General features: G+C 41.8%; 1 protein-coding gene across 4 annotated transcripts in view; it reads left to right on the top strand.

Annotated features, from left to right (window-relative positions):
- Positions 1–24,259, top strand: part of TRPC5 (transient receptor potential cation channel subfamily C member 5) — a 364,801-nt gene that overhangs the window by 191,337 nt on the left and 149,205 nt on the right. For all 4 annotated transcript variants that reach the window (XM_081042360.1, XM_081042359.1, XM_081042361.1 and 1 more), the window contains one exon: positions 17,943–18,464. In XM_081042360.1, coding sequence (XP_080898486.1) covers positions 17,943–18,464 — 522 coding nt within the window. The remainder of the gene's footprint in view (positions 1–17,942; positions 18,465–24,259) is intronic.

Raw genomic sequence — 24,259 nt, forward strand, 5'->3', positions numbered from 1 at the left:
ATGACCTGTTCAGTTTCCTGCCACTGTAGCCCTTCATTACTGCCACCCCCAGATGAACACACTTTATTCCCATGGAGTGACTCTTCTTTTACAGGCTCTGAAACTAATCCTGTTCCTAGTCATTGGGAATTATAGAACTAGAGGCCAGCAGCTTAGCAGTTCAGTATCCAGTCTGCCAAGCTGCTGATCCCCTCTGAATCTTGTATTTTGATAGCTATACCTGAGCCCTTGCCTTGTTGCCTCTGCTTTATATTCTTATTTAGTGGTTTTAAACTGTAGGCAATTTTTTTGCCCCAGGGGCACATTTAGCAATGTCTAGAGATGTTTTTGATTGTCACACTTGGGTAGGGAGTGCTACTGGTATCAAGAGGGTAGAGGCCAGGAATGCTGCTAAACATCCTACAATGAACAGGACAGTCCGCCACAACAAAAAATCACCTGGGCCAAAATGTCACGACTGCCAAGGTTGAGATACCCTGGACTAATTTCAGTAACTGAGTCCCTATATTATATCCTTCCCAGTTCCCCCATTCATGTCGCCAGACCTCTACAATACCAACCATCTGAACTCCTAGACTTCTGCATACATCCATTCTCTCCAAATAGTATTCCATCCACATATTCAGAAACCTCTCTCTTATCCACTACTAGCATGTCTGGGCTGCTTCTCATGCCAGACACCTATCATTCCACCTGAACATCTTGCGGCCATATTGTATGCTCGTGAACAACCCAAGCTCTGGATCCAAACTGTCTGGATTAAAGTCATGGGTCCTCCATTTGGTAGCTGTATATCATTAGACAAGTTACTTTACCTTTCTTAACCTCAGTTTTATTATCTATAAAATACAAATACTGGCAGTTCTTATCTGCTAAATGACATAAGAGATACCGAGTGCTTAGCAAAGTCCTAGCATGTTTTTAAGTACAGCAGGTCCTCGAGTAACCTGAATAATGTTATTTTGTTCAACATTTTTCCATTAAAATGTTGATGAGGAAAAAAAAATGATTCCTGGTGGGGCCACTGTCTGTGTGGAGTTTGCATGTCTCCACATGTCTGTGTGGCTGTGTGGGTTCTCTCCAGGTACTCCTGGTTTCCTTCCAGATCTCAAAAATGTACATGTTAGGTGAACTGGAGTGTCTAAATTGTCCCAGTCTGCCTGAGTATGGGTGTCGGTGTGATTGCGCCCAGGGATGGAAGGGCCTCCTGTCCAGGGTGGGTTCCCGCCTTGCACCCTAAGCTGCCAGGACAGGCTTCATCCACCTGTGACCCTGAACTGGAATAAATAGGTTGGAACATCATTACCTTAGTTGCTTTATTAATTGTTATTCAATTCATGTATAGTTCACACTTATTTCAATGTTTAATATTAGAAGTTTGGTGATGCTTTTGTGACCAGAAATATGCAACTACCGTAGAACTTAACTTTTGTTTATATCAATTAGCCTATGGTAAAATTGGTTTCTTTATACATTGTTTCACTTGCAGTTTGCAAGAATTTACTGAAGACCTTAAGCGAGGACTTACTATTTGTAAATTGTAGCTTTTACCCATTGCTAAGGCATTTCTAGATTGCTTCAGGAGGTCTCTCTTGTCCAGTGATTATCAACCTTCTAGAGCTGCATTGTCCAACAGAATTTTCAGTCATGATGGAAATATTTTCTATCTATGCTGTCCAATAAGGCAGCCACTGTATGGCCATTAAGTAGTTGAAATGTAGACAGTGTGACTGAGGAACTGAATTTTTAAAATATTATTTAATTTCAATTAATTTAAATAGCCAAATGTGGCTAGTGTTTATCATCATGTGCAACATACTTCTAGATTTTACAAACTTAATATTCCACCAAAAATAAAATTCCAATAAAAATCTTCTAGGGAAAGGAGGGATATTCCTATTTCCTCTCATTCTAGATGTCGAGAATCATTGTCCTAGTGAGCCACTGTACTGAGGGGAGTGTGTTGCAATCCCCAGGTGGATTGGGACAGGAGAAGAGCCTTAGACTGCGTGACTAATTCTAGCTAGTTCTGCCTCTCCCTGTTCCAGTCAGCCCACTGCCAAACAAGCCTCATAACTGAGAGCAGTGGTTCCCAAGTAGGGTGACTTTGCCCCCAGAGGACATTTGGCAATTTTCGGAGATACTTTTGATTGTGAAAACTGGTGGATAAGAGAGCTAATACTGGTGTCTAGTGGATAGAGACACGGATGTTTCTAAACACTCCACAATGCACGTAACAGCCCCGCACAACAAACTATTATCTGATCCCAAATGATGAGAAACTGTGCCGTGGAAGGAATTCTTAAACAATCTCAGACAGGGAAGCATCTATTCTGCTCTTAGAAGACTCCAAAGACAGGAGTTCTCTAACCTCCCTGAATAATTCAGTGCAATGTTTACACTACCCCGTTTACTCTCTTCAGAAAATGTTCCTTTCCATATTAGAGGCAGTGTTTAAAAAACAAACAAACAATTCTTCAATCTGAAAAAATGCAAAGAAGAGAAATGTCTAAAATGATGGAGGCTATAGAGGAGAACTGGGTCTAGTTAACCAATTACTAGGATATCAGAAGGAAGAGAGCCTTTGAACCTGCCAATGTTTTAGGATGAATGATAATTATGATGTCCACAATGTACAATGAAATGGCTGATTTCAGTACCTCAAAATGTGATGTAATGTAAAAGGGTAAAGGCATTCTCAAAAGGAATTGGATTTAGATATGTTTACAGCTTCTAAAAACATACAGGACTATTTAAAAGAGCTAGAAATATCAGGGCCATGTTTCTTTGAAATTGATAGCATGGAAGCAATTCCTGCTCAACACCTCCTCCTGTGCCTCAAAGACAGAAACCTGGGTTGTAAGGGCCATGGACCTTAGTCAGTCATTGGGCTAGATCTTATATTTTAGCAATCCTGAATTTCTCTATGCTGCAATTCAGGTACATTTTCTCATGTGTTGTCTTCAAGGGAAAAGTTGAAATGCTACTATGTTTATCCCAGAAAACAAATCTGGATAATTCAGATCATAAACCCAGTTTTTCTCTTAACTCTGAGCTTGGGTAAATTAAATTATCCTACAAAATGGTCCCCTATTTTCACTGTACTTTAACTATATACCAAATGCCTCTGTGTAACAGCAATCAGAAGGGCCAGATACGCAAAATCCAACCCTGAGGGTGTTTTACCACTATCTGGAGATTTGGAAGATGGAATATAGTTGACAACCTTATAATATTTCCTTTGCTGAAGAGATCAAAGATAGTCATGTAAAGACTCCCCCACCTCAGGGACTATGCCCACATTTAAAGTAGCTGTTGAGCAGTAGTATTCTATCTCTGGAGACTGGTGCCCGATGCCAGGCTTGCCTCAGGTGTGGATAACTGAGAGAAGTAGCAATGTGGCGCTCAGTAATTGCTTGATAAATGTGACACACATTCCTCTCTCAAATCTTGTCCTTTAATCATATAACTTTTGGTCCAATGCCTGCACATGAACTGCACAACTTTAAAACATTTTTGGCATGTGTATAGAGTATGAAATGAGAATCATGATTGGCAAAGGGAGTACTCTTGACATTATTTAACATGAATTTTGCTTCTAGATTTCTGCTCTGATTTCCTTTATGCCTTTATAAAATATATTTCTTACCTATCACAAGCTAATTTAAAGACAATTTTCTTTATTCAGGCTTATCGCATACTGCTTTTGAGAGTAATAGTGAGAATTACCCTTTTATACTTTTTCTTTACACTCTAAGAACCAACTGAGCTTAATGTTTATCACCCAAGGTTTTTGAGGCCTAGACTGGGACTCCCAATAATACCTACCAATTTTCAATGTATGGCAATGAACATACTTTTCAATTGTATGGCTATGATCTACTTGAAATAGAGGGACTTGGCTCCTTTTTCTGCATGAAGGATCCTCTTTTTGTTCACTCTGATTTTGTTTCACTGGAAGATATACTTCTATCAAAATTAGTGCCCACTGGAAAAATTATAAAATAACAAATGGTTATTTGTATTGAAGCCTATCATATAGTTGATGTCAGTCTGGTTATCCTGGCCCTCACACAGTCCTGTGCCTTGGTTGATCACCAAGGTTTCTGCATCTGGGTTTGGAGCGCTGTCCAGAAACTGTTATCATGGTACCTGAACTCACAGTAGTCATGTGATGAGCAATGACATGGAAAACTCTAAGTTAGCTTGGCAGCATCCTCTTTCCAGTAAAGCAATCTACAAGAGAAATTTAATTTAAAAATTACATGGTGACCTATAAAAAATGATCAAGTGTGCAATGGCTTTGCTAAAAAGCTGTTTGTATCAAGCATAGGGCTACCTGCAAAGGTAAATGCAATCACACTTGCAGACCCATGCTCCATTCCTCTGTGCAGTGTTAGAGATGCAATGACCACACCTTCACTTCTGACATTTTCCTATCTCTATAATAACCCACATTTTGTTATTTACTTTGACTTGTTGCATCATTTTCACAATTTCCTGAGATATGTCATATCTTCACTGCATACAGAGTGCCTTCACAGAGGGGTGGTTCCCCAAAGACCACACACAGTGAGTGTATCCCCTTCCTGTCTTGACTTCTTTTCCCTCTTCTTTTGTTTCTAATATCCATCCCAAAACTCACTTTATTTTGGGAGTTGATGGCCCCCATGTAGAGCAAATAGACGTATGAAAAAATGCTAAACATCACTAATCATCAGAGAAATGCAAATAAAAACCACAATGAGATATCACCTCATGCCAGTCAGAATGGCTATCATCAACAAGACAAATAGTAATAAGTTTTGGAGAGGCTGTGGAGAAAAAGGATCCCTCATAACACTGTTGGTGGGAATGCAGACTGGTGCATCCGTTATGGAAGGTACTGTGTAGGTTCCTCAAAAAATTACAAATAGAATTACCATATGTGGAGGTTCCTCAAAAAATTACGAATAGAATTACCATATGACTCAGCAATCCCTCTCCTGGGTATCTACCCAAAAAATCTGAAAACATTTATACATAAAGACATGTGTGCTCCAATGTTCATTGCAGCTTTGTTTATGGTGGCCAAGACATGGAAACAACCAAAATGTCCTTCGATCAATGAATGGATAAAGAAGTTGTGGTATATATACACAATGGAATAGTATTCGGCGGTAAGAAAAGATGATATAGGAACATTTATGACAACATGGATGGATCTTGAGAGTATGATGCTAAGTGAAATAAGTCAGACAGAAAAAGCAGAGAACCATATGATTTCACTGATATGTGGTATATAAACCAAAAACAACAAAAGAACAAGACAAACAAATGAGAAACAAAAACTCATAGACACAGACAATAGTTTAGTGGTTACCAGAGGGCAAGGGGAGTTGGGGGTGGGAGATGAGGGTAAGAGGGATCAAATATATGGTAATTGAAGGAGAACTGACTCTGGGTGGTGAACACACAATAGGATTTATAGATGATGTAATACAGAATTGTACACCTGAAATCTATGTAATTTTACTAACAATTGTTACCTCAATAAATTTAAAAAGGGGGGTTAAATAATGATCCTCATGTGAATTCAAGTGAACATGTGTGAAAAATTTTGTTTAACTCATTAATTAGGGAGGGTACCAGGAGGCCAGGGGTTTGTAAACTGCGGCCTACAAACTCGAGCCTGTCACCTGTTTTGGTAAATAAATAGTTATGGAGCATAGCCATACCCATTCATTTACATATTGCCCATGGCTGTTTTCCTGGTACAATGGCAGAGTTGTATTGTCCACAAGACCTAACATATTCACTATCTATCCTTTTGCAGAAAAAGTTTGCTGGCCCCTGATATAGGTCATCAGCAATGGCTGAAAGAAATTTACAAACAGATGCATAAAGCAATAATCAATTGCATTGTGCCTGACAAGAAATATTTGCATTGCAATTTATAGAGTTATAGAACAACTCAAAGACAATCAGAAGCACAGGTAATCCAGAAAATATACTAGACCCGGGCAATTAGGCCCATTACATGAACAGAAACTCAGACTAAGGATCCAGAGAGAATCTTGTTCTACAAACTAGGGCTGAGGTGGGGAAGAAACTGGGATTCAGAAACTAACAGAACAAGGAGAGTACATAACTCAAATCCCCAATGATTGAAATTTGGAATGGAGGAGTCTGAGGCCAGCCACTTAACTGCTTCCTACTTCAAGGCTTGGTTGCTCTAGAAACTGGGGCAGGGCTGATTCCATGGGGTAAATCACAAGACCCAGCTATGGGGGTGCTGGGGAAGGCAGAGGCTGATCCTATATCACTCTCTTAGTTTCAACTACTATAGGCTGAAGGCTTTCACATCTACATTTTCAGCCCTGACCTTTCCTTCAAGATTCACAATAGAGTTATACAATTTCCCGTTACTGTCCCAATAGGTACTTCAAACTAAACATGTCTAAAATTAAACTTTTTTAAAAACCCTAAACCTGCTCTTCCTCCCTTATGCACTACACTATCTCTATGGGTGACACCACATTCAACCAGGTATGCAATCCAGAAACCTGACCTCCTTGATTTCTCCTCCCTTCAGTACTACCTGACACATCCAATGAACGTCTTAAATCTGTTCTTTCCTGTCCATCTCTAGAATCATTGTTTAGTTTAAGATCTCACCATTTCTTCACTTTGACTACTGATATCTTATAACTAGTCTTATCTTTCTGAAACTCATCCAATGGTGTGCTGGAAATGGCTTCCACCAGCTTGTGAGAACTGGTTGTGTGCATCTCTTACCACCTGTGTCCCATGATGTTATACTGGGAGCTTGAAATTAGCCACAGTGGAAGTATTTACACCACAGAAATTGGCAAACACTACAAATCAAGATTTTTAATAGAAAGCTCCTTATTAAACATTAGCAACACATTTACCACTGCCAATTACCACACTTTAGCCAAACTGATCATTGTAAAACATTTGCTCAGCTATATCCCTCTCTAATTAAAACTCTTCAGTGTTACATCATCTATAAATCACCTTTACCCTCATCTACCAACCTCCTCCCCCCTTACCTTCTGGTAACCACTAAATTATTGTCTGTGTCTGTGAATTTTTGTTTCTCAGTTGTTTGTCTTGTTCTTTTGCTGGTTTTGGTTTATATACCACATATCAGTGAAATCATGTTTCTCTGCTTTTTCTGTCTAACTTGTTTCACTTAATTGTACACCTGAAGTCTATGTAATTTTACTAACAATTGTCACCCCAATACACTTAAAAAAAACAAAAAAAAACTCTTCAGTGGTTCCCTATGGTCAAAAGATAACATTAAGTTCCTTATTATGGCAAATGAGGCCTTTTATTATCTAATACCTGCCTAAATGTCCAGCTTCCTCTCTTATCCCTCCTTAGTCTCACAACTTATATGCTAACTCAAAGGTCACAAAGTGGCTCACTCAGCTTAAATTTCCTCATATATGTATTTTGTTTGGCCTGTATACTATCGCTAATTTTTTTTCAGCCAACATTTAAAGCTTTAAAAAAATTCTACCCCCAAATCCATATTTTTGATTTCTCCTGAAAAATTACAATGCTGGGCCCTCATTTGTGCTTATCATAAAAATTTTATAACAACAAGAAGTTGACCAGGCAGATACCCCTCTTGAGAAGGTATGTGCTCTACAGTTCACCAGTTCCTACCATTCACTCACACAAACTATGCATATGCACCCACACTTAGCCTTCATTTTTGTCACCTATTGTATGTTTGGCCTGTTGTTGACCATATCATACAGTCCTGATTATTATCACAAACCTCTGACACTCATTATAGAACCTCTCTTGCTTTACCATGGCTGTCCTGATGCCAGTCCATGGTCCCTACACAGTCTAGAAAGGAAAAGCAGCAGGATGAAGAGAGGCAGAATAAGAGGGTACAAGAGGAGTAGAAATCTAGTCTTTGAGTGAGAGTCTCCATTTTGAAGCAATAGAATTGTGAAAATGACAGGGACTGTCTTAGGTTTTTGTGACTTCAGAATATTTCTTACAGAGCCCATCTGGTAACACTCCTTAGAGTCTTCGAACATGTACCTTCTCAGCTAGATGTGGGAAAGAAAGACCAAAAAAAACCTAGCTCACATTGTTTCAAATTGTGAGAATTAGGGTTGTAAATGAGAATCAATTTCTTAATATGAGATTAGAAAACTTAATTCCTTTTTTCTGAGTGCCTGCTGTGTATCTAGTACTGTGCTGCTGGATCTTGTGAGAAAACAAGAGCAGACTAAGACAAAACCTTTTGAGCACTAAGTCAAAGACAACATAATCAGATGGCTTCAGAAACCATTTCATATCAGTGGGGACAGTGCAGTTTCCAGGCTCTCACCGTCACATGGAAAGGTGCTCACTCGAGTAGTAAATGACCATCATCAGTGATTGGATGGCCATCAGCTGTGGCTAGTTGGCTGTCAGCTGTAACCAGTGAGCCACTGGCCACTAATATAACTGCCGTGGCTATGCTAGCAGAAAAATGGGGGATATGGCCTCACCATATTCCACGTTCTTATGTGGGGAGCGGGACTAGAGACCCCACATGGCACCGTGCATGACAATATTCTAGGTATAAAGGAGAAACCTCTCAGCTCCATGACAAAAGTGGGCTAGGCAATATTCACAAGTACCTCTGTGTGTCTTAGGCCTGGCAGCACTGACATAGAAGGAAAGAAAGAAGAAAACAAAAGAGTAGGAAGCACAGAAAGAGCAAGAAACTGGGGAGAAAGGACAGGAAGAGCACCATAGTAGGGAGTGTCGTGCCAGGAGGCCTGTGGGGTCTCTGCTCCCGTTTTTCACATAAGGATGCAAGATGTGGCTAGGCCAAAAAGGAACACCCACGGAGCCATAGGTAGGGGAGTCATACAACTATAGTCTCACTGGAGGCTGGATTCACACGATGTGCGACCTACTATCCACTTTTCTGCCTGCCAACCAACTTCCTCTCCCCAACGCAGCTGCGGCAGTTATATCAGTAGCCAGTTGACTAACCGGCTACAGCTGATGGCCAACTAGCCACAGCTGATGGCCATCCAATCAAAGATGATGGCCATTTACTACTTGAGTGAGCACTTTTCCACGTGATGGTGAGAGCCTGGAAACTGCTTTCTGGGGCTCTGTCCCCACACTCCACCCCTACAGGGTCTCGCCTCACAATCTACGTGACAAACGTCTTCTGCAAGGGTCCTTGTGCCATATTAGCCTACAGGCACCCGACCACACAACACCCAAAAACTTAACGGATAAGCCAAGGCCTTGGACCTTTTCCTCATTCACCAGCGTGACTTCAGGTGGTGGAGAGAGAGGTAGCTGCTTGCTGTAAATCTGAAAGATAATCTGATATTAATAAAATATCATCGACATAATGAAACAAGGCCACAGACGACGGGCGATCACATTGTGCCAAATCCTGGGCCACGAGCCTGTGGCAGATAGTGGGGCTGTGCAAGTATCCATGCGGAAGGACTTGAAAAGTCCACTGCCACCCGTCCCAAGTAAAAGCAAACTGCTCTTGACACTTGGGTGCAATGTCAATGGAGAAAAAAGCATTGGCCAAGTCCACTATATAATGATACATTCCCAGGCGGACAGTCAGATGATCCATGAAATCGTGAATTGAAGGCACTGCAGCGTGCAAAGGTGGTGTCACCTTATTTAACTCTCTATAGTCCACAGGCATTCTCCAGGTCCCATCTGGCTTCTTGACAGGCCATACTGGGGAGTGCAATGGCCTCACAATATGTGCCTTCTCCAATTCCAATATTGTACGACCAATCTCCTCATGCCCTCCTGGCAGGCAGCACTGTCGCACTGTAACCACGCGCTAGGGCTGTGGCAACACTTGAGGAGGGTGGTGAGCATGCCCGTGTGTCACCACTTTCACCACTTGGATCCAGAGACAGAACTCTCCTACCGACGTCTGTAAGCTGAGGCCATGTAGCACATCCACCCTTAGAATATACTCTGGAACGGGGGAGACATACACCTTGTAGGTACGAGGGGGAAGCCCTTCTATAACCAGTGGTAAGGAAACAGCTTTTACAGTCACAGTCTTTCCCCCATAGACAGCCATGCAGATTGCTGGTCTGGGGAAGAGTTCTAGGTTCCCATAAACAAGACTGCAGTCTGCGCCAGTGTCAACTAGGGCTAAAACCCTCTGCACATTAGAAGGGGACCAATGTATGGACAGTTCCACGTGGGGCCTCCGGTCCCCACTCGTCCCCTCTGACCTGGTGCCTTGCCTCACCCCTAATCAAGCTGAAAGGAGTCGGGCCTCAAGCAGCCACACGAAGTCCTGGAGGGACACAGGTCACACTTTCCCAGACTTCTCTTTTAGGTTTCTCCAGAATTGCTGTTCCAGATGCAACTGTTTCCAAAGTTCCAACAACAGTGCATTGGGTTGTCTGTCTATTTTCTCCCGATCGACCCCTGCTGCCACGAGATCATGCCACATCTGTGAGCATGTTACTCTCTGAGGCCCACGACCTCGCTCCTTTACTTTTGATTTGGGCTTCCAGGTCTCAACTGCGTGGACCTCCTGTCTTAACTTCCTTTGCCTCCGGCTTTCAACATCCCCTAGGGTGGCCATGGCAGTTGTAACTTCATGGATCTGTCACCCCACATAGGACGTAAGAATGGCAATCAAGGATCCAAAAGCACTCGCAGGTGCAGTATCCAAAACCAGATCTCTCATGCTGGCTGCAAAAAGCTCGTCATCCAGCCCCTGCATATTTGGGTTGAAAATAGCATGTCTCATACCCATTTCACGGATGATTTGAGTAAGTTTCGTATATGACTGCCATTGACTCACAGTGTCTGGCAGCTCGCCAGCCTGTCTCCATACTGTGCGTACCGCAGCAGTGAGCCACTCCATTAGAGAATGGTTGTCCTGGTTTTGGGCCAACCTATGGCAGTTTTGTAACCTTTATCACAAAAACGATGCACTATCAACAAAGGCTAGCTTTTCCGTCTCACCTGGGGAGCAGAGAATGTTGTCTGCTCCCTCATCCTTTAAATATAATAGCCAACCCGAGACTGGCTCTCCATGGTTCTGTCTGTACCACCCCCCCCAGCTCCTGCAACTCAGTGGGAGTGTAAGGAGTGTAGGTTGTGAACTCAGTCACAGCTGGGTTGCCTGCAGCAATGCCCCTGGGGCCCACAGTTTGCTCACATTTTACCCTTTGCTTCAAGATTGGCCGGCCTTGGGGTTGGGAGCTACATTGTCTCTACTCGCTTCCTCCACCTCTGCCTCAGTCTCCACTGTGGGGCCCCTCTTATAACAGGCGGACTCGGGCCTCCAGCCAGGACACTTGGTCCAGCACCTGGGCCATTTCATTAAGCACACTTTCCGTGTTGAGACTCAAGGCCATGAGGAACATCCAGCCCATGCGGTCAGCTGTAGCCTTCACCTCCTCTGGCAACCACTCAGCCAGAGCCTGCAGGGCCCTCTCCACGCTGGCCAGAGATCCGTCCATGTCCTCCCACCCCTCTTTGGGGGTCCAACTCCTGAGAACAGTGGCCACCGGACACCACACACTGTGTGGGGGCCACAGGTCCTCCTGCCCAGAGTCAGACTCCATTTCTACCTGGTCGAAATCTTGCTCGCCGTGCCAGGTGTCTGAGTGGGTGGAGGCCTCCGTTTAAGATATCCACAACCCTCGGAGCCTAAGGCCGCAGCAAATTACCAAAATGAAGGCAATGCCTTCCATGGCCAAGAGGGTCATGTGCCATCTGGAGGCTTGAGTCTCCCAGGCAGACCGCGCCTCCTGTTCCCAGTGTCACTCCTCATGAGCCTCCTGTAGCTGAGCTCTCACATGCACAAACCGCTCCACCATGCTTTGATAGGTTTTGGCCGGTACCGTACCCTGCTTATGAAACTGAGCTTTTATATGTATAAACTGCTCCAGTACATTCCAGAGTTTTGGCCGACACCACACCCTGCTCGCTGAGCCATGTGTCCTGTGGAGAGGCCTGTGGGGTCTCTGCTTCTGCTCCCCACATAAGGACGTAGGATGTGGCTAGGCCAAAAAGGAATACCCATGGAGCCATAGGTAGGGGAGTCATACCACTATAGTCTCATAGGAGGCTGGAGTCACATGACGTGCAACCTGCTCTCCGCTTTTCTGCCTGCCGAACAACTCTCTCTCCCCAGTGCAGCCACGGCAGTTATATCAGCAGCCAATTGTCTCACCGGCTACAGATGATGGCCAACTAGCCACAGCTGATGGCCATCTACTACCAGAGCCAGAACTCCTCCACGTGAGGCCAAGAGTCTGGAAACTGCTCTCCGGGGCTTTGTTCCCACAGGGAGCTTACACATACCTACAATATAACCCAAGGAATCCTGTGCTACTGTCTATTTTCCTTCCACCTCCCCACCTCCTGCCTCTAGATCATGACAGAGATTGAGGAATACGACTGCCCACTGAGAAGGGGCAGATTCCCAGATCTGAGCTCCTTTCTTCCTGGGCCAACTGTGACACATTGATCACTTACCATCTCTTCCACCTTCAGGATTTACTTCGGTTGTGGTGTTTACGTTCATTACCAGGTCCACTCAACCTACTTCTTCCTTAGCCTGTAGGCTTATGTTAATTTCTGAGATTATTCTGTCTTGTGTCCAATTTACTTTATGAGCCAGTTGTTCATTTCCTGATGTCTTGTTTGTAGCTGCTCCCTCTAAATATTTAACAGTGTTTACTCGCTGCTCCATCCAATGTGATGACCAATGTGCAGCCAGCTCTCAACTATTCAGAGGCTGATGCAACCATTCCCTGAAGGAAACAGATTTCTGGCAGACTGCTCTCCCTCTATCTCCTCCACATTTTTCCCCACCCTGTTTTCTGGACACTTCCTTGTTTGGGAATCTTTCATCCAAGGTGGGAAGGAGGCAAATATGATGGAAAACTAAATCACCCTTTTATCAGTTCTCCAGCAAATGTGGGATTCTAAAAAACATTTAACTGAAGAGTAAAAAGAAACTATTAATTAAAACAATATTTGTCTATTCTGTGAGAATCCCAATTATGCATATTCTCCACAGTTAAAGTAAGTATTTGGAACTGCTTTTTTAAGTGCGTTAAGATCACTATTTCATAACTTGGAATCCTATATACAAGGTCTGACAATTAAGTTTGTGAACTCATCCTAGAAAAAGTGCTACATACCTCATTGCTGAATATCACTATGGTCACATTTGAAGTACTCCCCTTGGGAAGCTGTGCACCCACGCCAGTGCCTAGTCCACCCTTCAAAACAATTTTGGAACTTTTTTTCTGGAATGGGCATCAGAGCTATCACTGTATTACCCTTGATGTCCTGAATGTCATCAAAATGTCTTCCTTTCAATATTTCCTTTATATTCAGGTAAAGAAAGAAGTCATTGGGGGCCAGATCAGGTGACTAGGGAGGATGTTCCAAAACAGTTATTTGTTTACTGGCTAAAAATGCCCTCACAGACAGTGCCGTGTGAGCTGGTGCATTGTCGTGATGCAAGAGCTCCTTCAGGACCATTTTTGCACACACCTTTCTCATGCCAAGATTTTCAGTTAAGATTTTCCTGTTTCTCTATCAGTGCTTACTTTGTTTGCTATGCTTCTCACAGTCCATCGATGATTTTGATACACAATTCAATGAAGTTTTGCGATGTTTTCGTCAGTTTTGCTTGTTACTGGCTGCCCTGACCTCTCTTCATCAGTGACGCATTGTCTCCCCTCAGAAAAGTGTTTAATCCATTTGTACACTGCCATTTTCTTCATGGCATTATCCCCATAAACTAGGACTAACATGTCCCTGATTTCACTTCCACTCTTTCCAAGTTTAACTAGAAATTTAATATTTGTCCGTTACTCTAATTCAAGCTTAGACATTCTCTCAACGACACACAAAAACACGCAACAATAACAAATGCCACTCAGCAAGACACAGCCACATGTCAACACAAACACAGCTGTGAGACACTGATATACCAAGATTATGAAACGTTACCTAGAGTTTGTACAGTGATGCTAATGTAAGTGCACAGTGATAAGTTCTCGAACTTAATTGTCAGACCTCGTATGCTTTGAATACTCACCTCCACCCCTCCATGAGGCTTCCTGTGACTATTCTGGTCCTCCTCATTCTCTAGCTCTAGACCGCACCACACTGAGACTCTTCTGTGGGTCTATTGAGCTGCCTCAGTTTCTCTATTAGAGTAAGTGCAGACTGGGTCCCAAAACACACATTTAAAGATGAAAACTTGGAGGGTGTGGGGAAGCAAGCTCTGGGGGCAGAGGGAGGTAACCAGGTTCTGTTGCTTTGTTTTCTGCCTGGCAGTGAGGGCTGTTAGACCATAGTTGTCACACTTCTGTATTCAGTCTCTGCCCCTATTACTGGGTTCAGCGGTATTATATGCTGAGCACCCAGGCAGGATTGCTGGGGCCGCAAAAAGTGCACCTCCAGTCCCAATACTCCGCTCCCTTGGGACCACAGTAAGCTCTGGGTTTTGTCCCTTGGCCCCCATATCTACACTTCTTCCTTCCATCCACCTCTGTTCACACCGATTCGCCCACCTTCAGATTCTTCAATGCGCAGATCTCTCAGATATGTTTCTGTGTTCTGTAGGGAATCTTTTGTTGAAATTGAGCTGTTCAACTTGTCGTAACAACTTCAAGGGGAGAGATCAAGGGGGACCCTTCATGCTGTCATGTTTCTGATATCACTCCCAGTTCTCCCAAGAAGACAAATGGCCAACAGATGTATGAAAAAAATGCTCAACTTTACTAGCTATTAGGGAAATACAAATCAAAACCACAATGAGATACCACCTTACACATGTTAGAATAGCTATTATCAACAAAACAAGTAGTAACAAGTGTTGGAGAGGTTGTGGAGAAAAAGGAACCCTCATACACTGCTGGTGGGAATATAAATTGCCATAGCCGCTATGGAAAACAGTACGGAGGTTCACCAAAAATATTCAGAATAGAATTATTACACGACCCAGCAATACTTCTTCTGGGTATCCATCCAAAAAATCTGAAAATACTTATCTGTAAAGATATATGTACCCCTATGTCCATTGCAGTATTATTCACAGTGGTCAAGACACGGAAATAACCAAAGTGTACTTTGATAGATAATTGGATTAAGAACATGTGATACATATATACCGTGGAATATTACTCAGCCATAAGAAAAGATGAAATACTGTCATTTGCAGCAACATAGATGGATCTTGAAATTATCATGCTAAGCAAAATAAGTCAGACAGAAAAAGTTGAGAAGCATATGACTTCACTTATATGTGAGATATAAAACTGAAAGCAACAAATGAACAAGACAAACAAAAACTCATAGATACAGACAATAGTTTAGTAGTTACCAGACGGTAACAAGGAGGGGAGTTGTGGAAGAGGGAAAAGGGGGGTCAAATGTATGGTGATGGAAGTAGAAATGACTGGGTGGTGAACACACAATGCAATAGAATGATGATGTATTATAGAAATGTATACTTGAAACTTATATAATTTTACTAACCAATATCATCCCGTAAATAAAAAATTAAAAAGTTGATTTTTTTCTTCATTGATCAGGTTCTGCACACTCACCCAGAAATACTCCTGAATACCCAAAGAACCCTATGACTTTCACTTATACCTACTATTTACACCAAGCAGCGTATCATGAAATAGCGATTTTATCAAAGGTCCTTTTGCTATGTGTAGCCCCTCCTTCAAGCCTAGAGGTCCTCTGCCGGAGCCTGCGGACGAGACAAATGGTCCCTGAGTAGGGAGTGAGGATAAGAAAAAAGAGACAAGAGACAAAGATGGGGTCGGGAGGGCAAGCAGCTCTCCTTAGACTGCTGCACCTACTTTATTTTACAGTTCTCTTTTATGCTCACAAAGACAGTATGATTACAGCAGAAGGCTGATACAGCAAATACAAAGTAACCTTATTGTATTTTGATGTTTGGCCCTGACTGTACTCCCACCTTTAGATAAATCCTTCTCCTGGAACAGATGTTTTCTGTTTCTTTTGTTTAGATAAGCTCCCCTTGGGATTTACTACTTCCAAGTTGTGCTTGACTCATTTACTTTAACTCTTTATGCGTCAGCTCCCCACAGTCCTCATTTACAGAGTACTTCTTCCTGACAATAACAGATTCTCCCTACCTTGTTTGGACCTACAGAAAGTTGGAGGGAACACTGTCTGGCCTTGATCTTTGGTCCCCTGGAATCCTATACACATACAAAGTCAGTTTAACCATTTGACAATGTCTTCTCTTGAGCCTCCAGCACTTGATTTAGTGGCATGGTCTTTAAGATTACAGGTTGTCTTTAGTCTTTCAAACAAATATTCCTGCAATCTCTGCTGCTCATTTTGGAACTGAACATATACTACTAGGTACTCCTACTTACTGATTTTGTATAATTCCGATATAACCAACTAAGCTCCAAAAAGTCAGGAAAAATTTTTTACTTCTCTGTATCCTCCATCGTGCCTCCGACAGAACTGGGCATGTTGTGGTTGCATAATTTTAAGAGCCAAGTTCTAGAGTCATGTTGCTTGGGTTTGAATCTTGGCTATGTTACTAAAAGTTGTGTAAACTTAGGTATGTTTTTTTTTTAATTAATTTTATTGGGGTGACAATTGTTAGTAAATTTACATAGATTTCAGGTGTACAATTCTGTATTCCATCGTCTATAAATCCCATTGTGTGATCACCACCCAGAGTCAGTTCTCCTTCCATCACCATATATTTGATCCCCTTTACCCTCATCACCCATTCCCCACCCCCTTACCCTCTGGTAACCACTAAATTATTGTCTGTGTCTATGAGTTTTTGTTTCTCATTTGTTTGTCTTGTTCTTTTTGGTTTATATACCACATATCAGTGAAATCATAGGGTTCTCTGCTTTTTCTGTCTGACTTATTTCACTTAGCATTATTCTCTCGAGATCCATCCATGTTGTCACAAATGCTCCTATATCATCTTTCCTTAACGCCGAATAGTATTCCATTGTGTATATGTACCACAACTTCTTTATCCATTCATCTATCGAAGGACATTTTGGTTGTTTCCATGTCTTGGCCACCGTAAACAAAGCTGCAATAAACATTGGCGTACACGTGTCTCTATAGAGAAATGCTTTTATATTTTTGGGGTAGATACCCAGGAGAGCAATTGCTGGGTCATATGGTAATTCTATTCGAAATTTCTTGAGGAACCTCCACACTGCCTTCCATAGCGGCTGCACCAGTCTGCATTCCCACCAACAGTGTATGAGAGTTCCTTTTTCTCCACAGCCTCTCCAACACTTGTTACTATTTGTTTTGTTGATGAAAGCCATTCTGACTGGGGTGAGGTGATATCTCATTGTGGTTTTCATTTGCATTTCTCTGATGATTAGCGATGTTGAGCATTTTTTCATATGTCTATTTGCCATTTGTATATCCTCTTTGGAGAAATGTCTCTTCAGGTCCTCTGTCCATTTTTCAATTGGGTTGTTTGTTTTTTTGTTGTTGAGTTTCATGAGTTCCTTGTATATTTTGGATATTAGCCCTTTATCATAGGAACTGTTTGCGAAAATCTTCTCCCATTCAGTTGGTTGCCTCATTATTTTGTCAATAGTTTCTTTTTTAGGTATGTTTTTTAACGTCTGTGTGTCTCAGCTTCTTCAGTTGAGGAGAATATTTACCTCAAAAGGTTGTTGTGGAGATTAAATGAGTAAATAGATGTAAGGTGCTTAGAACAGTAACTGGCAAACAGTAAGCATTCCACAAATAGCCATTATGGTAAGGAGAATAGACAAAAGAATGGTGACTCAGATTCCTGAATCATTAAGATTTGATAGGCCCTGTGCTCCCTCTTTTTGCAAGCTTCAATCCTACCCTTTTATGTTTTGTTGTTGTTGTTGTTTTATTGTATCTAGGTCCCCACTTTGATGATGGACAACCAGTTCTCCGAGTTCACACCGGACATCACTCCCATCATGCTGGCTGCCCACACCAACAACTATGAAATCATCAAATTGCTTGTCCAAAAACGGGTCACTATCCCACGGCCTCACCAAATCCGCTGCAACTGTGTGGAGTGTGTGTCCGGTTCAGAGGTAGACAGCCTGCGCCACTCCCGCTCCCGGCTGAACATCTATAAAGCTTTGGCAAGCCCCTCACTCATTGCCTTATCAAGCAAGGACCCCATCCTAACTGCTTTCCACCTGGGCTGGGAGCTCAAGGAGCTCAGCAAGGTGGAGAATGAGTTCAAGGCTGAGTATGAGGAGCTCTCCCAACAGTGCAAGCTCTTTGCCAAAGACCTGCTGGACCAAGCTCGGAGCTCCCGAGAACTGGAGATCATTCTCAACCATCGAGATGACCACAGTGAAGAGCTTGACCCTCAGAAGTACCATGACCTGGCCAAGCTGAAGGTGGCAATCAAATACCACCAGAAAGAGGTAAGCTGAGTGCTTCTCTGCTTTCCAGGAGGCTTAAGACCTCCAGAGTCAAGAGTAGCAGGACAAGAGTCAGCATTTTTCTAAACAAATGATTAGACAGCCCTCAAAAAACAGGCCCATTTATCCAAGGCACATACAGCCTCTGCATATTTTCTTTATGGCTAGATAAGTAAGGAAAAATACTGATAATCTGATTCTTTGATGGAAAAGCATTCATTCATTCAACAACAAATGTTTATTTGGCACTCTTCTAGGTATTTGGGATACAGAAAACAGGTACTCACCCTGCCTTCATGGAGCATACATGGTAGTGGTAGACATTAAATAAATGATAACATTAGTGAATATATAATTACATGTTAACTAAGTGCTCTTCAGGGGAACTTTTATGACAGCACATAACAAAAGACCCCACCCTATATACTTGGACGTAGTGGGCAGTGATCATGGATGGCTCACTGTCTGGATACTGGTAATTGTCATCAGAACTAAGTCCCTAGCAGCCCCTCAACAAGAAAGCTGATTTGTTTACGGTGGCCAAGACATGGAAACAACCAAAATGTCCTTCGATAGATGAATGGATAAAGAAGTTGTGGTACATATACACAATGGAATACTATTCGGCGTTAAGGAAAGATGATATAGGAGCATTTGTGACAACATGGATGGATCTCGAGAGAATAATGCTAAGTGAAATAAGTCAGACAGAAAAAGCAGAGAACCCTATGATTTCACTGATATGTGGTATATAAACCAAAAAGAACAAGACAAACAAATGAGAAACAAAAACTCATAGACAAAGACAATAATTTAGTGGTTACCAGAGGGTAAGGGGGTGGGGGGTGGGTGATGAGGGTAAAGGGGATCAAATATATGGTGATGGAAGGAGAACTGACTCTGGGTGGTGAACACACAATGGGATTTATAGACGATGTAATACAGAATTGTACACCTGAAATCTATGTAAATTTACTAACAATTGTCACCCCAATAAAATTAATTAAAAAAAAAAAAAAAAAAAACAAGAAAGCTGAGACATGTATTTGAAAGATGGATTCATACTCAGGGTATGTAATTCTGTAGAATGCTGGAGCAACATCTGCTATGGTGTGACCTCCAAACTTTTAGGGTTCACCTCTTTGAGGGAGGTCAGTTCAAGCATATCACAGGAGAGGCTTTGTTTTCCAGCTTGGCCACATTTACAATGTAACCAGGGCTGTTTTATGCCATTGAATCAAACAATTTTGGGGAACGTCCTAGCAAGCCTAGTAGCCTAGTTAACTCATTAAGAAGGCAGCATGGTACAGTAGAAAGAGCAGGGACTTTGGAGCCAGAGAATTTCACCAGCTATATGCCCTGAAGTAAGTCACTCGAATTTTCAGGACATTAAATTTTTTTCATTTTTAAATTGAAGATGACTATAGTTCCCCCATTTTATAGGACTATTATAGTAAATAAATGAGAAAATGCTAGTGTGGCACAGGAAGTACTTTAATGTCCATTTTCATACCTGTATCAATATTACCAGGAGTCAGATTCAAACAGGTTAAACCAAGAGGTGCTTGACATCTGATGGGCAACAGGCAGACCCACCGCTTTCTGGGTCTGAGCTCTGAGGCAAATCACATTGTGTACTCACCAGGTTCCTTTCTCTCAGACAAGAAAAACAAATACTATGCCTTTGAAATGAGGCAAAAATGAGTACCAGGGGAAACTTTGAAGGGGATAAAAAAAATGACAAAGGAACAACATGAAGACTAAGGGGCTGTATGGGGGAGATAGATAGTAAATGGATAGGCCCACCCCTCAGCCTCCTTATCCTGTTTTTTCCTACTAATTGCTTTAAGTTATTTCACTAAGCCTGAAGTTATTTAACCTCACTTTTCTCTTCTGAAAAATGGGGATAATAACAGGAGCATTTCCTCCCTGTAGAAATATAAAATTTAAATAAAATAAAACAGCTAATATACTTATGCATAGCCCAATACTCAGCATATTTTAGGCTTTCAATAAATATTAGCTATTATTATTCACTTTCATTTTTACACATGGGGATCCATGGTATATGATCTGATTCTGTGTACTAAAATTGTAGGTAATAGATATAGCAATGGCCCATCCCCTCCCATAAACCTCCCTCTCTCCCACTGTCCCGCTGTTTATATATAGTACCAATTGTGTTACATAGTCTGTTGTAAGGTCTGATTGACTTTAACATTATGTGTATATTTCCATTATTACAGTTTCAGTGTTTTTCACTTTACACAAATTGATATAATACTGAGAGAGAGAAAACCACAAGTATTTTTAGAACACGAATGTCTTCCAGGTAACAAAGTGGTTAATAGGAATAGAAGTGTTAAAAAATAGATATTGCACAACAAAACTAAAGTTTGCATTACTTACCTCACTAGATAGCAGATGAGCATCATAATTTCAGGTCCCCATCCCCCTGAAAATTGACAAAGCATTGATTTTCAAATAAATTCACTGCAATATTTCATCAATTTGGTAATAATAGATCATCTCCCAACTACTTTGTCACTTAACCCCTTCTGCTCATGTAATCTTCATTTGCAAATTTTATTTACTTCTCCATTTGGAAACCATTGTGATCACTTCCTCACTCTCATGGGAATATGCTTGGCATATGACCATGGACACACCCTTGAGTTCTACATTCACTGCCCTCCAACCCTCATTAACTCTCATATTTTTCCCCTCATGTTTTAGTCCTTTACTTTCCTGAAACTCGGTTTCCTATTTCATAATTTCTCTTATTTTTATTACAGAATATCTCTATGTTACTGTATGTTCATACAATATTTTCTCAGCTACCATTATACCAACCTGAATGTGCCACAGGGTAATATTACTTTTTCTTCTCTTAATTAAGCACCAGATATTCCAACATTGTTTTCAGTGTCTATTTGTTGTGTACATCCAAGTAGAAAAGTTCATTTGTTTTATTGTTATAAAATATACATAAGAGAGGGGGAAAAAATGGTGGCGTGAGGTGAGCCTCTGTAACGCTCCCCTGGAACCTACAACGGATCGGACAACAATAACTCCACAAAGGACTCCTTGCACAGCAGACAGGCAAGACGAAGAGGCCCACTACTGAATTCACCTCCAGGTGGGTGAATCGTGCGAGCGAGGGAGGAGGGAGAGGAGAAGTGCGGAGATGGAGCCGCGCGGGCGCAGGACACAGACGTAGCTCAGTGCTCGGAGCCCGCTGCTCCCGGATCTTCCGCAGCTGCGGGAGAGGGAAGGACTTAGACTGCTAGGGCTCCGTTTATGGCCCACAGGGCTGAGGGGGCAGCATATAGCAGAGCTGAACACAACGCTCCCGGCAGCAAAGACTGAGGGAAGAGGGCTGAAATCAGTGGTTTAAGCCCTCACTGCCGAGCGGAGAATGGAAGCCTTAGGCACAGAGACTAGCCGCCCCCTCCCTACCCTCCCAGAGTTCGCCCCTCCCACAACTGCCCGGTGCTAGAGGTGATAAAGTAGCAGTGTCGGATCAAAGGACAGAATATTTGCTGCTCTGAGAACTGTGGAACACAGACACAGATTCGCAGCTCAACTAGTTCCGGCAAAGGGGAGGGAGCTGTGGAAGCAGGACTGGCTGTGGTGGTGGTCGCCGCCATTGCTCTGGGCCACCTCTCACAACTCACCCCGCCCCTGGCCCCACCTATCTGGGCGAATCCCTGCAGGAGTAAACAGAACTGCTGAAACATAAGGGCTCTGAATCTGGTGCAGAAAGAGCTTTGGAACTCCAAAAGCTCTTCGCATACCTATCAACCTGTTGCAGAAGCCACTCCTGTAGATGTCTAGGAAGAGAAATAGTAAATCAGTGATTGCCATGAATAACCAAGGCAACAAGATAGCTCAGAAAGAAAGTGAAAAGTCTCCAGAAAAGGAAGTTAGAGATATGGACATTTGTGATTTAAATGACAGAGAATTCAAGATTGCAATTCTGAAAAAACTGAACGAGATGCAAGAAAACACAGAAAGGCAGTTTAATGAACTCAGAAACACAATCAAAGAACACCATGAGCATTTTACAAAAGAGATTGAAATTTTGAAAAAGAACCAAATAGAATTTCTGGAGATTAAGAACTCAATAGAAGAAATTAACAATAAAATATCCAGCTTAGGTAGTAGAGTTGACCAGATGGAGGAAAGAATCAGTGACATCGAAGATAGGAACCTGGAATTTACACAGAGGGAAGAAGAAAGAGACTTGAGACTTAAAAGAAATGAAAGAACTCTACAAGAACTTTCTGAGTCCATCAGAAAGAGCAATATAAGAATAATGGGCATACCAGAAGGATAAGAAAGAGGGAAGGGAACAGAGAATATATTCAAACAAATCGTCGATGAGAACTTCCCAAACTTGTGGAAAGAACTGGATCCTCGAATCCAAGAAGCAAATAGAACACCTAATTACCTCAATCCCAACAGGCCTTCATCAAGGGACATTGTATTGAAGCTGTCTAAAATCAATGACAAAGAAAGAATCCTCAAGGCAGCCAGGGAAAAGAAGACGGTAACTTACAAAGGAAAGCCCATTAGATTATCATCAGAGTTTTCAGCAGAAACTCTACAAGCTAGGAGGGAATGGAACCAAATAGTCAAACTATTGAAAGAGAGAAATCATGAGCCAACTATAATATATCCAGCAAAGATCTCCTTTAGATATGAAGGAGGAATAAAGACCTTTCCAGACATCCAGAAGCTGATGGAATTTTCTAATACACGACCTGCACTACAAGAAATACTAAAGGAGGCTATTAGACCATAATCAACAGGGACAACTTGTGGCAACCGAGACATAAAAAGGGGGAGCGTAAAGGACTGAACTGGAATATGGGAATAGAGAAAGTAAGCGTACTGAAGAAACTGGAATACTCTAAATATCAAACTTTCTTTTACATAAATTCAAGGGTAACCACTCAAAAAACATCCAAATCTGAAATATATACTGTAATAAAAGAAGAAACAGAGGAAAACATCATAGAATACCACCACACAGAAATAACAGACAACAACAAAAAGGCAAAGAAACAATGGAGACACAGCCTTACCAGAAAACTAAAGACAGAATGACAGGAAATCCTCACATATCAATAATCACCATAAATGTAAATGGACTGAACTCACCAATAAAGAGACACAGAGTAGCAGATTGGATCAAAAAACTAAACCCAACCATTTGCTGTCTACAAGAGACACATCTCAGCTACAATGACAAGCATAGACTCAAAGTGAAAGGGTGGAAATTGACACTCCAAGCAAATGGTACCCAGAGAAAATCAGGTGTAGCCATAATGATATCAGATGAAACAGACTTCAGGGTGAAAAAGATAACAAGAGACAAAGATGGACATTTCATCATGGTAAAGGAGACTATACAACAAGAAGACATAACAGTCATCAATATTTATGCCCCCAATCAGGGAGCACCGAAATATACCAAGCAACTACTAACAGAACTAAAGGGAGAAATTGACCAAAACTCAATTATACTAGGGGACTTAAATACATCATTGTCAGCTATGGACAGATCATCCAAACAGAAGATAAATAATGAAATCGCAGCCCTAAATGACACATTAGATGAAATGGACATAATTGACATATATAGAGCACTTCATCCTAAAACATCAGACTATACATTCTTTTCTAGTGTACATGGAACATTCTCAAGGATAGACCATACATATATTGGGACACAAAATCAGCCTCAGCAAATTTAAGAAGATTGAAATCATACCAAACATATTCTCTGATCA

This window comes from Rhinolophus hipposideros, assembly GCF_964194185.1.
Source record: "Rhinolophus hipposideros genome assembly, chromosome: X".
Lineage (NCBI taxonomy): Eukaryota > Metazoa > Chordata > Mammalia > Chiroptera > Rhinolophidae > Rhinolophus > Rhinolophus hipposideros.